The sequence below is a fragment of the Aspergillus aculeatus genome (genome assembly GCF_001890905.1).
Source record: "Aspergillus aculeatus ATCC 16872 unplaced genomic scaffold ASPACscaffold_8, whole genome shotgun sequence".
Classification (NCBI taxonomy): domain Eukaryota; kingdom Fungi; phylum Ascomycota; class Eurotiomycetes; order Eurotiales; family Aspergillaceae; genus Aspergillus; species Aspergillus aculeatus.
This window is the reverse complement of record NW_017962983.1, coordinates 1,384,621-1,397,173: the sequence shown is the minus strand read 5'-3', so window position 1 is coordinate 1,397,173 and position 12,553 is coordinate 1,384,621. Positions and strand designations below refer to the sequence as shown.

The 12,553-nt window shown below is 52.9% G+C and overlaps 2 protein-coding genes across 2 annotated transcripts; one reads left to right on the top strand and one right to left on the bottom strand.

Moving 5' to 3' along the window:
* Positions 1-87: 87 nt before the first annotated feature.
* Positions 88-5,718, top strand: cef1 (putative cell division control protein (Cdc5)). The gene is made up of 10 exons (XM_020198229.1): positions 88-280; positions 340-373; positions 452-795; positions 860-2,813; positions 3,276-3,388; positions 3,475-3,502; positions 3,626-3,690; positions 3,758-3,792; positions 3,848-5,010; positions 5,128-5,718. The coding sequence occupies exons 1-10, from the start codon at positions 255-257 to the stop codon at positions 5,284-5,286; spliced, it is 3,921 nt and encodes a 1,306-aa protein (XP_020056338.1). The 5' UTR covers positions 88-254; the 3' UTR covers positions 5,287-5,718.
* A 1,101-nt stretch (positions 5,719-6,819) lies between these two features.
* On the bottom strand, positions 6,820-11,017 carry ASPACDRAFT_52505 (uncharacterized protein; the record flags this gene model as incomplete). Its single annotated transcript, XM_020202627.1, has 4 exons — positions 6,820-10,133; positions 10,194-10,367; positions 10,417-10,669; positions 10,727-11,017. The coding sequence occupies 4 exons, from the start codon at positions 11,015-11,017 to the stop codon at positions 6,820-6,822; spliced, it is 4,032 nt and encodes a 1,343-aa protein (XP_020056337.1).
* Between the last annotated feature and the right edge of the window lie 1,536 nt (positions 11,018-12,553).

The window sequence follows — 12,553 nt, the reverse complement described above, 5'->3', positions numbered from 1 at the left end:
AGGAGCATCGCTATTGCAGTTGTCGCGCGCTAAGGCTCTGCGCGGCTATCGCGGGCAAGTGACGAACGCCGCCGCCTCAGGACTTGATCACTCGCTTTTGCACCGCGTTGATTCCTCGTCGGCACTCCCCAGCGTGGACATCATTGTTCCACTTGTCATTTCCCCTGCGCATTAAGTTGAGACTATTTCCAGATTTCTTTTGATATTGTATCTCCCTTGGCTCGCTCCTGTGAGCCGCCGGACTCTGAACAGCCATGCCCGTCGTCAAAGGAGGTGTCTGGTGAGAGCCATTGCTACATTACTTCTAGTCGCCGAACTCCCAGCTAACATGCTACCCAGGACCAACATCGAGGATGAGGTGCTTCGTGCGGCGGTAGGCTTTCCCTTTTTCTCCGATCGATAGACGTGGCGCTGTGGAGTTCTAAGCAATACTAACGTACTACTTTCTTAGGTGTCTAAGTATGGTATGAACCAGTGGGCTCGCGTATCCTCTCTTTTAGCACGGAAGACACCCAAGCAATGCAAGGCGCGGTGGGTGGAATGGCTGGATCCTGGTATTCGCAAAGTCGAATGGTCGAGGGAGGAGGATGAGAAGCTGTTGCATCTGGCCAAGTTGATGCCCACACAATGGCGTACAATTGCGCCCATTGTAGGGCGAACGGCAACACAATGCTTGGAGCGCTACCAGAAGCTGCTGGATGAGGCTGAAGCTCGGGAGAATGATGAGCTGGGCCTAGGAGGTCCTTCCGGTGCAGAGGCCGCTGCCCCCAGTGCGGATGACGTCCGCCGACTACGGTATGATCTTGTGACAATCTCCAAAATAATTAGCCCTACAGTGCAAGTTGCTGACTTTTGCTAGGCCCGGTGAAATGGACCCCGACCCGGAGTCGAAACCCGCTCGTCCTGATACGATCGACCTTGATGAAGATGAGAAGGAGATGCTGAGTGAAGCGCGTGCTCGTCTAGCAAACACACAGGGAAAGAAGGCCAAGCGGAAGGCCAGAGAACGACAGTTGGAAGAGTCGCGGCGACTGGCGGTCCTTCAGAAACGACGTGAACTCAAAAATGCTGGCATTAATATCAAGGTCGTTACTCGCAAGAAGGGCGAAATGGACTATAACGCCGACATCCCCTTTGAGAAGCCTGCGGCACCTGGCTTTTACGATACCACCGATGAACAAGGTCGAAACGAGAGGCAACGGGAGATGTTCGATCCTCGCAAGCAACAACTCGCGAACAAACGAAAAGGTGATCAGGACGAAGACGCGGAACGGAAGAAACGAAAGAACGACAAGAATAGCAACTCCGCCGCATTCGCAGCTGCCGCTCGCGCAGGCCAGATGCAGAAGATCAGGGAGGCCGAGCAGAGCAGCAAGCGGAGGGCGCTTGTGCTTCCGAGCCCCCAGGTCAGCGAGGGCGAGATGGAAGACATCATCAAGATGGGCATGGCGGGTGATAGGGCCAGTAAGATGGCAGGTGTTGAGGAGGGAGCTCGAGGCTTACTCGGTAACTACAATGCGATTGTTGGTGGGACACCTATCAGGACACCCAGAGCACCCCCGCAGGAGGATCACATCGCAAACGAAATTCGAAACATCAAGGCTCTCACCGAAACTCAATCGTCTCTGTTAGGTGGAGAGAATACTCCCCTTCACGAGGGCGGGGCTACTACTGGATTCGATGGAATTGCCCCTCGCCGCCAGGAAATCGTTACTCCCAACCCTATGGCCACCCCATTCCGACAAGCCAACGGCGTCGGCGCTACACCTATGCGCGGTGGTATCGGACCCGGCGCTACTCCGCTGCGGACACCTCGAGATCATTTTGCGCTCAATCATGCAGAGGCCGGGCAGCTTATCGGTAGCACCCCCCGTGATATCAAGATGTACGAGAAGAATGCACGTCAAACCATTCGCGGCAAGCTGGCTGCTCTTCCCAAACCCAAAGAGACGGAGTGGGAGCTTGAAGAGCTTCCCACGGAGTCCAATGAGCCCTCGGTAGCTGCTGAGGAGACCGAAGAAGATGCGGCTGAACGTGATAGGAGAGAAAGAGAAGCGCGAGAACGCGCCGCCCAGGCCGAACTCAAACGTCAGACACAAGTATATCAGCGCGCCCTACCCCGACCAAGCGTTCTCGATATCGATGCGATGCTGGATCGGGTATCACATATCACGGATCCCATCTCTGGATTAATTGCGAAGGAAGTCGCCCTCTTGATCGCCCACGATGCCCGCAAGTTCCCTGTTCCTGGTGCTAGAGTGGAGGGCAAGGCACGAAAACTAGAGCGACTTGACGACAGTTTGATTGAGCAGGCCCGTGCATTGGTCGCGGCGGAAGCCTCGACATCCGGCAAGCTCGAGGATTGGCAAGAGAACTTTGATGAGCAGTGGTCAAACAAGCATTCAGATGTTCTCCCTGGCCTTGCCAATTATACGGACGAGGAGGAAGACGTCTTCCAACAAGAGCAGCGCATGATCAGCGCTTTCGATAACGAACAAGCCTCATTGCTGGCCACAGCTGAGCGAGGAAACAAGCTGGAGAAGAAGCTTGCTTTACACTATGGTGGCTATCAGAACCGGGCGAAAACGCTTCGCACGAAGATCGTCGAGGCCAGCGATGCACTTCAAAGATCGAAGGATGAACTAGATGCTTTCCGGACTCTCCAAATCTCAGAAGAATCGGCGCTCTCGCGAAGGCTAGAGAAGCTTCGAGACGATGTTGCTTTCGTCATGAGGAGAGAGCGTGAAGCGCAGGACCTCTACAAGAGCAGGAAGGGTGAGCTGGATGAGCTGGTGACAGGCACGGGAGGCATGGTGAATGGCTGGCATTGAGGCCCTACAAGGATGCCTAGATTGACGTTTGACCTGGTGATTCGAATTTAATCATGTCCTACATGTACGATTTGTATAGTATTTCCTCGGTCTTCCCCGGAATGCGCGGAGCGATGTGACCGGGCACACCATGGAATTGGTTACAGAAGTCGGCTTGCAGCACAAATATGCAAAAGAAAAATTGCTTAGGTGCAGCCAATACTATTTTGCTGTAGATGCATCGTATATTCACACATGTAAGAAACGTAGCATCCCATAGATGGACGGCGAGCCGAAGCAACGTACCGAAGCAGGCAAGCTGGGGATGAACCAAAAGCGGATGGCAAAAGTTCAAAGGCGGTCTCTTCCGGCGCATTTCGCAACGGAGATTCCTCCCATCCCCTCCTATCAAGCCCCTTCGCGTTTTCATCGCAAAACTCTTGCGCCTGAGTCTTATCATCTAAGAAATCGTCTTGTATCGAAAGAATAAATCGTCCCTCGAGCACCATGGGCGGCAGGGACGAAACCGGCACACCGGACCCTGTTGAGAAAGGGTTCGCCACCCTCAATACCATCCGGTAAGCGATAGAATAATTTTTTGGATGCTTGTTTCGAGGTATTCAACCTCGCTTTCCTCGGTCGGAAATACTGATCAGAGTGATAGGATCGGTGTGAAAGCTATGGTACAGAAAGTCAGTTGTCGCAATTTCCCTGCGCTTCACTTTTCGTGTGTCCAACCATCACGTGATATGGTGATGGGCTGTATACTACGAGCCTTGACCGGCAATGTATAGCTGACTTGCTCCCCCGTCTAGGATGGAGAGTTACGAAAAGCAGAAATCTTGTCTATAAAGCAGCGAAAAGACGGCCCTTCCTTTTAGTATGCTCAAGCTACCCCTCCTCTGCACTTTTGCATCTTGGGTCTCGTGCTGATGGCAGCTGCGCAGTGTCCATTATGTTGATTTCAACAAGCGTCTTGATGGTGAGTGTTCTGAGAACTTAGGGTGGACTCACTTTAAGGCCTGACATGACAACAGAGTGGATTGCCTCATCACGCATCGATCTGTCGCATGAAGTTGAATGGCCCCAGCCAGAGAAGCCGGAGAAGAAGAAAGCCGGTCCCGGCAACAAAGCGCCCAGCAAGAACGCGCAGAAACGCGCCAGAGCCGAGAGCCGCGATGTCTCAGCCACCCCGGATCTCCTCACGGGGAAGAACGCCAACGTCAGCAAAGCCCAGCGTCCCTCCAAGGCGGGTGGGAAGGAGAACCGCGGCGATGAGACGCCGGCCAACCTCTCCATCGGCGGCGGCTCCGAAGCCGTCTCCGCGGACGGGACCCCCAAGCCGGAATCCGACGACGTGGACATGGTCGATGTCAGTTTCTCCAAAGATGCCAAGGAAGAAGAGAAAGCGCTGGGCCTCATGTCCCGCGAAGAGGAGATCGAGCGGCTGCGGACCAGCGGCAGTATGACGCAGAACCCGACGGAGATCCACCGCGTGCGAAACTTGACGCGACTGCAGATGGGCAAGTACGATGTCGAGCCGTGGTATTTTTCGCCCTACCCAGCCTCGTTCTCGGACGCGGACATTGTGTACATCGATGAGTTCTGCCTGGGGTACTTCGACAACAAGCGGTCGTTCGAACGCCACCGCTCCAAGTGCACGCTGGTGCACCCGCCCGGCAACGAGATTTACCGGGACGACTACATCTCCTTCTTCGAGGTCGACGGGCGCCGGCAGCGCACCTGGTGCCGGAATCTCTGCCTGCTCAGCAAGCTGTTTCTGGACCACAAGACGCTCTACTACGACGTCGACCCCTTCCTGTTCTACTGCATGTGCAGCCGCGACGAGACCGGCTGCCACCTGGTTGGCTACTTCTCGAAGGAGAAGGATTCCGCCGAGGGCTACAACCTGGCCTGTATCCTGACGCTGCCCCAGTACCAGCGTCGAGGCTACGGTCGTCTTCTGATCTCCTTCAGCTACGAGTTGAGCAAGCGAGAGGGCAAACTGGGTTCGCCCGAGAAGCCCCTCAGTGATCTGGGTCTGCTGGGCTACCGACAATACTGGCGCGAGACGCTAGTGGAGATTCTCATGGAGTCTGGACGGGAGAACATCAGCGAACACGACCTGTCCTTGCAGACCTCCATGACCGAGAAAGATGTCCATGAAACACTGGTCGTGTTCAACATGCTTAGATATCATGTACGTTTTCTGCCCCCTTCCTTCTCCCTCCCCTTCCCTCTTGTCCCCATGTCAGCACGCCCGCCCATCTTCCGGCACCAACAACATACCAACTAACATAATCAACCTGAACTACAGAAAGGCAACTGGGTCATAGTCCTCACCGACCAAGTGGTCGAAGAGCACAAAAAGCGTCTCGAAAAGGAAAAGCTCAAGGGGGCTCGTAAGATCGATCCAGCCCGTCTGCAATGGAAGCCGCCAGTATTCACTGCCTCATCGCGCACGTGGAACTGGTAAGGCGGACGTGGTGCTGCCATAAGGTTGCCTATGGTCAATGATCTAAACAAGACTTTTCTAGCTCGCCAAGTAAAGCGAGGATTGATACCCCCTCTTCGCCTCCCTTCTTCATTTACGAGTTTTATTCTCTCGGAGTTCGGTGCTGCCTCTTAAGAGATGATTTGCCTTTGTTTCTGTCCGGGGTGTTTGGTGATCTTATGGTGTTGAAGAGGAAACCGGTGTTTTTTTTTCTCTCCAGTTCAGTCCTTTTTTTTTTTTGGACTGTGTAATTTTAAGATCTTATCGTCTTTGGAGCAAGGAACAGGTGGTGTTTCGCTAAATGCTCTGATGAGTGTTTTTCTGGGTGTTCGAAAAGGTTCGATAAATGAGTAGTAGTAGTGGCTCGTCCATTCACACTGCCTAGATATAAGCAATCAAAACTGCAAATAGCATTGGATGATGACCACAGCAATAACCGTATATATCTCTTCTACAGTACAGAGCATCTACGGTACAGAAAGCCCCGGCCTCACCCTCCGATACTATATAATGATATACAACCCCGTCGGACTCACCATCGTAAAGTGGTTGTACAGTACTCATTATACCCCCCAAAAACTTTTTCCCTAAACTCTTTACCCCCAGATAAACAACCCTCTACGTCCTAAGGACCACAAGTAGAACGTTCTGTTAGGTATTGAGAATGGGGGCACACTTTCGGAGCGAGTGCGCGCGCACACACAAAAGCTAATTACACGCTTTCAGGAACGGGGTACAAAAGAACAAAAAAGGGCCCGCAGGTGCGCTCTCTCTCTTCTTTCTCTCCCGGCTTTCCTCTTTTTTTCTCTCTCTGCAATATGCAACCCAACTGCCTATTGCACTCAACGAGCTTGGGAAAACCATGTCATGGAAGAACAACATGTCTGAGCGAGAAAATAGACAAGGAACTTTTGTCCATCCAAGCAAGTCGTTTCAAATGATTTTTTCCGGCTGGGAGAAAAGAGTATGAGAGCGGGAGAGAGAAGAGTGGAGGGCAGATATGGGTTGAATGTTAAGATATGGATGATGAGGGAGATAATGGGTGAGTTTGTTTGCGGACTCGACCAGAAAACCATGAATGAGGTCGAGGGTTGGGAGATGATACAGGACCAATAGATGCGGAGGAGGTTGGAAATGAGAGAGGGAGGGAGAGAGAGAGAGAGATAGAAAGAGAAATGAAGAAATAGACATCCATGATTCATGCCAAATGGAATAATGGCGAGGAAGTGAGTGGTAGCCACCGCCGACGCATCTTGCCTTGAAAAGAAGCCGACATCCCATCCCGCACTCGAAGATCAGTATGTTACTCTGAAATAGGTACTAACAAGGTATGGCGCCAGGGAATATTGTACGGGCAAAAGAAAAGGAAGATTAAAGGAGTACTAAGAATTCAGACCGAACCCAGACCGATCAACAAATCCCCGCAGGCGTAGCTCATCAATACCGAAATGAACGCTCAATGAACATCTGGCAACCAGCAAAAGCGAGCGAATTTTTTTTTCCAAAAGAACCAGTTTACTGAGACCCACTGAATGTGCGAGGGCCCCAGGACGCATTTCGAGATTGACGTCGTGGAGAATTGCCGCCATTCGTCTGCTGAGCAGAGGTGGGCTTTTTGGAGACTGATCCTCCGGAGGCCTCACGTGGCTTCGTGTTCTTACGAGGTTTGTAAGTCGTGGAATTGCGCGGCCGGGGGTTGGGCGTTCCCATTTTCTTTGGAAGGGATATAGTCTTTGCAACAATGGACCCCGGAAGTCGGATCGTAGCGCGAATATATCCGGAGGGGTCTCTGTCATGGAAACCAACTGAGAACGGCTCAATGCTATGGATTTGCATCGACTTCAAATTCTTGGCTCGTAGCTTCGACTGCGTGGGTGGTAACGCAGCTTGCCATGCTGCCGGAGGAGCGTGGGCTGGCACTCGCACAACTGGCAGAGACCCCACTTCGCGATCTTCGAACATTTCCTCGGCTTCCTCTACTTGCTTTGCAGTTATCTCGCCGTCGCCGACTGTGAGCTCAACGTTGAAGGGCAGAGAAACCGAGACAGCAGCGATATGGAGTTGGACATCGAGAGGCTCCTTCGTCGCTGATGTGACTGCCAGAGCATTCCTCTTCTCCGGCACGGTTTTTTTGCCGAACAAAGTATTGATCTTTTCCTGCCAGGAAGTCGCTGTCGTACTATGCTGCGGGCCGGTGCGAGGAGGTGCAGCAACCATTGAGGCGAAAGTTGGCGGCGGTGGCGGGGGTGCGACGATCTTCGGGGGAAGCTTGACTATAGGCTTAGGTGCTGGGAGATGGACCAGTGGTCTGTTGCAATCACCTGTGTACACCGGATGGCTGGACATTTCTTCAGGCGGAGGTGGGGAAGGGCTTCGATAGTACTCAGCTTCATCAGCCATTGGCTTTCGAGGAGTCTCCGTAGCCTGTGGGAAGAAGCGTGAACTACGCACTGGAACACTACCAAGAGGGCGTGCGTGCGTATCTGCAAAAGGAAGATTGCCAACGGGGTGATCAAGCCCAGGAAGAGGGTTCGCAAGTGGAGCGTTGTTCTCGTTCGACCTCGCAATCCCAACCACCTGTCTCTGTCCAGCCTGGTCCCCGGTGCGGACTTGACGCCAGGTTTCATTGAATGTGACCTGAAGCGACGAAGGCCCTTGTGGCATGGCATTCATTTCGTTGAGGATCTTATCGTTCTCTTCTGCCTCACGCTTTGAAGCAGCCGCATGGAAATTGTTCCAGGCTGCAGTACCAGGAGCACGGTTCTCATGCTGACGATGATGAGTATGTTGTGAACTGGGAGGACCGATGGGGCCTGGCCGCCCGATAGGGTTGATAACCTCGTAAGGAACATGGCGAACCTCGGGCGATGGTAGAGGTGATATCGACGTAGTTTCTTGCGGAGACCGCGCGGGTGCGGAGAAAGTTTGAGCTGGTGCAATGGGTGGTTGATCCAAACCTAGGTGACTGCGAAGTGAGATGTCTCGTGCTGGGAAACCCCCAAGGCCCTGTTCAAAGATCCCGTTTCCTAAAGTTTTATCACTGCTGAGAGGCTTCCAGGGGTTTGCGATTGGAGGGGCAGTGTTCACGAATTTGGGATTCGGTGACCACGGCAGATATGAGCTAGGAGGGTTGATGTTACCCCTCCACTGTGGGTTCTGCTCGTCAATCTTGGCTTCTGGGAGTTGATCAGTCGACGGAGCCGTGGCATCGCTGCCCTGCTGGATCCCATTCGGCAAAGGCGCCTCTTGCTTGGGCTCACGAGCCGGTGAAGATGTGCGTCGCACTCCAGCAGTGGCAACAGGTTTCTCCGCAGCTCTTTCCCTCTCGACGAGCTTCTTCACAGTGTCGGGGTGGTGAACTTTCATCATTCCATACTGCTTGGGTTCCCCACTTGGCTCGGGAACAGGAGGCTTCGGAGGGGAATGTAGCACATGCGGGGTAGCTTGTTGAGCATTAGCTTCGTTCTTTCCAGTGTCAACTGATTCTCTGCGTAGTGACTTTGGTTTCTCTGGTGGAGGACCAAGCGCCTCGAGCTTCTGCCGGATCCGTTCACGCTTTGCAGCTTCTTCTTCCTTCTCCTGATCAAGCCTCCGCTGGCGAGCTTCCATTCTTTTCTCCTTCATGATACGTTCTTGCATTGCTACAGGGTCTTCCTGAGGCGCCTGCGGCACTGTCGTCTGCTCATCGGCTGCCTGACTCACATCAGTAGGCGCAGTGGTATTTCTGTCTTGAACATGCGTAGAACCCCGCGCAGAGTAAGGGCCAGCGCCACGTCGATCAGGTGAGATCTCACGGTGAAGAATGTCTTTAGCTGCCTCTCTAATGAAGACAGATGGATCAGGCATTCCATTGACTTGAGAGCCCCTTCTAGAGTCGAATGCTTTGTGAACCACGTCAGGTCGACCTATCGACATCCGACGTCCAAAACTGCCGCTTCCACCACTAACATTAGAAGATGTTCGGCGGCGCGTCCAGTGCACACCATCTTGGCCACTCGAACGATGCGTCTGGAATGCCGCAGAAGGCTCTGCTGGGCCAGCCTGATCGCCTTGTGCTGGTCTCTGAAGCACAGATGGTGTGCGGAAGGTTTGCTCAGCACGCCATGGGCCTTTCCTGGTGTCAGGAGCAGGCTCGTAACGACCCGATCTAGAGTTGTAGAGCTCGCGTGTTCCAGACTGCATTTCCCTCCAAGATCGGTTGAAATCATCGGCTGCAATCTCCTTGGGAGGCAATGGCCCGCTGAGACTTTCGGCAACATGGGGTTCCCTGACGGGGAGGCGCATAGGTGGTTGAACCTGCATTGGGGGCATCACAGGTGACACTTTCTCGACCGGGGGAAGGGGAGCCCATGGTGACTTGGTCGGAGGCGGTGCCGGACTAGTCGATAGCAGGGGAGATTTGTCGTTTGGTCCCTTTGCGACGATACTAGCGCTCTTAGCTTGTCTTTCGGCGTTCGCGCCAAGTCGTAGGACAGTCGGGTTTGGACCAACTGAAGTTATGGTTTTGGGAATATTTGGAACCGGCTTCGGGAGTTCTTTTAGAGGCGCAGCTTGCTCGACTAGAGGGAAATCCTTTTGGAAATCTGCGACGGCCTTTTCTTGAGTCGGTATCGGCGCTGTTGTGGGAGGCTCCGGGTGAGTAAGGTTCGTTTTCGTCCCGTCAGTCCATTCAATTGTCTCAGGAGCCCAGTCGTCTTCGTCGTCATCGATATCTGCCCATTTCGATTCTGTGCCCGCGCCGTCTTCTTGGATTCTAGAAGTCATGTGGATGCCATATTGTTGCTTGAGTTCCTCATCAGTCAGGTGTTTAGGGGGAGTTTGCTGAACCGCTGAATGCAAAACAGTGTTAGCAAGGGATTAATAACAGCAGGTCGTATGTTAAGCCTTACGTCGATTTTTATTCCAAACCTGATTTGGATCCGGTCCGTTACCACCTGCTTTGGATGCGCTTGTGCCTGATTTTGATAACGAATCCCGTAGGCTGCTAGTGGACTTTACGACCAATCGGGGTCGTGAGGTCTGTTGCGGCGTACCCAGGGGAGTTGTCAGAGTCGAGGAGGGGGCTGTGGGGCGTTAGAACATGGACTCGACAAGCAGATTTATTCGAGTTACCTTTCTCGGAGGGTTTGCTGATGGGAGGAGTGCCTGGCGCCTTGGGAACTGAAAATTTGGCAAAAGTGACCGGCTTAAATGACGTCGGCTTCTTTGAACTGGCACGCGCATGGAGTTTGCTCTCAGCACGACTTGCGTCGGACTCAGAACCCCCTTGAGAAGCTGTGTCCTCCCCAATATCCGACCCAGATGTTACACCGTTCATTTCTAGCGCTCGTGCTGCGACCGGCACAGGAGCGTACTTCGAAGTGTCCTGATCTCATTCAGTATACTGTAGGTCGCGACACACGATTCAAGTTAGGCCACTCACACTCGGCGTTTGTTCAGAGTCCTCTCCTTTCCCGTGTTGACCTGAGGGTTCTGCTGCTGCACCCATCTTGCGTTCACCCTGTTGAGCGTTCGTCCCCGTCTCGCCTCGTATCGTTGTAGCGGTATCTTTCGTCTCCCCCGCGTCCCCTCCAACAGGTGTCTTGTCGGCGGTGCTCGCAGGAACGTCGGAAGGCGAAGGATCGCCGCCCGACAGGGTTTGGTTTACCACATCGTGGTTACTCTGCTCTGCCATAACAATTCTCGAGTCTGTGAGGCCAACAGGTTGCGACATCTGTTAGACAAGTGTTCTGAACAGGTAAATATGGAAACAAGAGGCGGCTGAGATCCGAAAGTCATGGATGTATGCAAAGGAATGGTCTGAGGATATACCTATTGTCAGGTATCAGAGATCGCCACGGTTGGACTTGCTAGCTCAACTGTTTGAGCCGTAAAAGCTCCGAACGACCAGGTGGACGGCGGAGAGGGGACCAAGATCAGCAGAATGGCTGGAAAGCCAGGGAAAGATAGGAAGGCGGAGGAAGGGCAGGCGTATGAGAGCTTGTAGAGTGAGAAGTGAAAGCTGCTGCCCAGGCAGACCCGTTAAGGGGGGGGAGGTTGCGATAGAGGAGGTGGTGATGCTTGTGAATGATCGGGTGATGGCTGCTGCAGTCATTGACGGTGACTTGACGGGACGGTTCAGGTTGAGGCACTAGGGTGGCTGTTTTCGGTTAGCGCGGCCACCTCCCGCAAACCCTGTGGCTGGAGCCGCGTTGGAGCCTTTGTTGCCGCCCGCATCGGATAGATTCACTTGGTGTTAACAACACCTTCAGCCCCCAGTGCCAGCAACTTATCTCACACTGTCTGTGTTGATCGCAATTTATCGGTTACATCGATGCTCACTGGCTGCGACTTCCCACGAATACCGCAGTGCACAGAATACACAGATGCACTGGCCGACGATGAGTTCAAGTAGTCGCTTTCCCAGCACGACACCTACCTACCACCTTTACCGCATGGCCAACTAAACCACATAACTTTGATACAGAACCTCAACCCAAGCGGTCACGCTGATTCACCTAATATAAGGCTTTGATACGGTCGGAGGATGTTTTTGCAACAACAGCCGTCTTGCTGCCGGTGCTCCCGGGCATTGATTGAAACTCGAGGCTTTAGTGAAGGCTTGGTTGAATCACACAGTGCACTCCTAAATTCTTCTTCTCCTTTCAGACTATGAAAATACTCACACCCAATCGGCCGCGGGTATCGTTACGTTGAACTATTTTTGAGCGGGTCGACAGCAGATTGAATGGTGGTGCTTCATAGCTCATGAACATCGTACGCTGTCAAATCGTCACTTAATCTGTATGATCACCGGAATCACCAGCGCTTTGCTGCTCTTGAAAGTAGAAACTTAAAAGTCGACCTGCGATTACAAGGAGTTCGTCCACGCGTGAAACACAATGAAGTCTCTCGTCCAATGCATGCGAACCAGACCCATTTTCGAAGGCATTCAAGAACTGCATTCGCCGCAGTATACAAATGACTTCGAAAGATAATGAGGTACTCATAGAATGCTTTGCAAAAGTGGAGTGCCAAATTCTTGGTCGGATCAAATTCGATACGATCAGCGATCCCAAGAGTCATAGCTCATAATGTAGCCAGAGGATAAACATACTAGACGTTAACAGCGTTAGGGTTCTGGATGAATCTAGATCCACTACTCTAGCCTACATAAGGGCGACGGTGCGGCGCCGATAAGAGATCCGGGGTGACATCACCGGTACGAGGGTCATATCCCTATGAAGGCTGGGTGCGACTGGGCTATAAT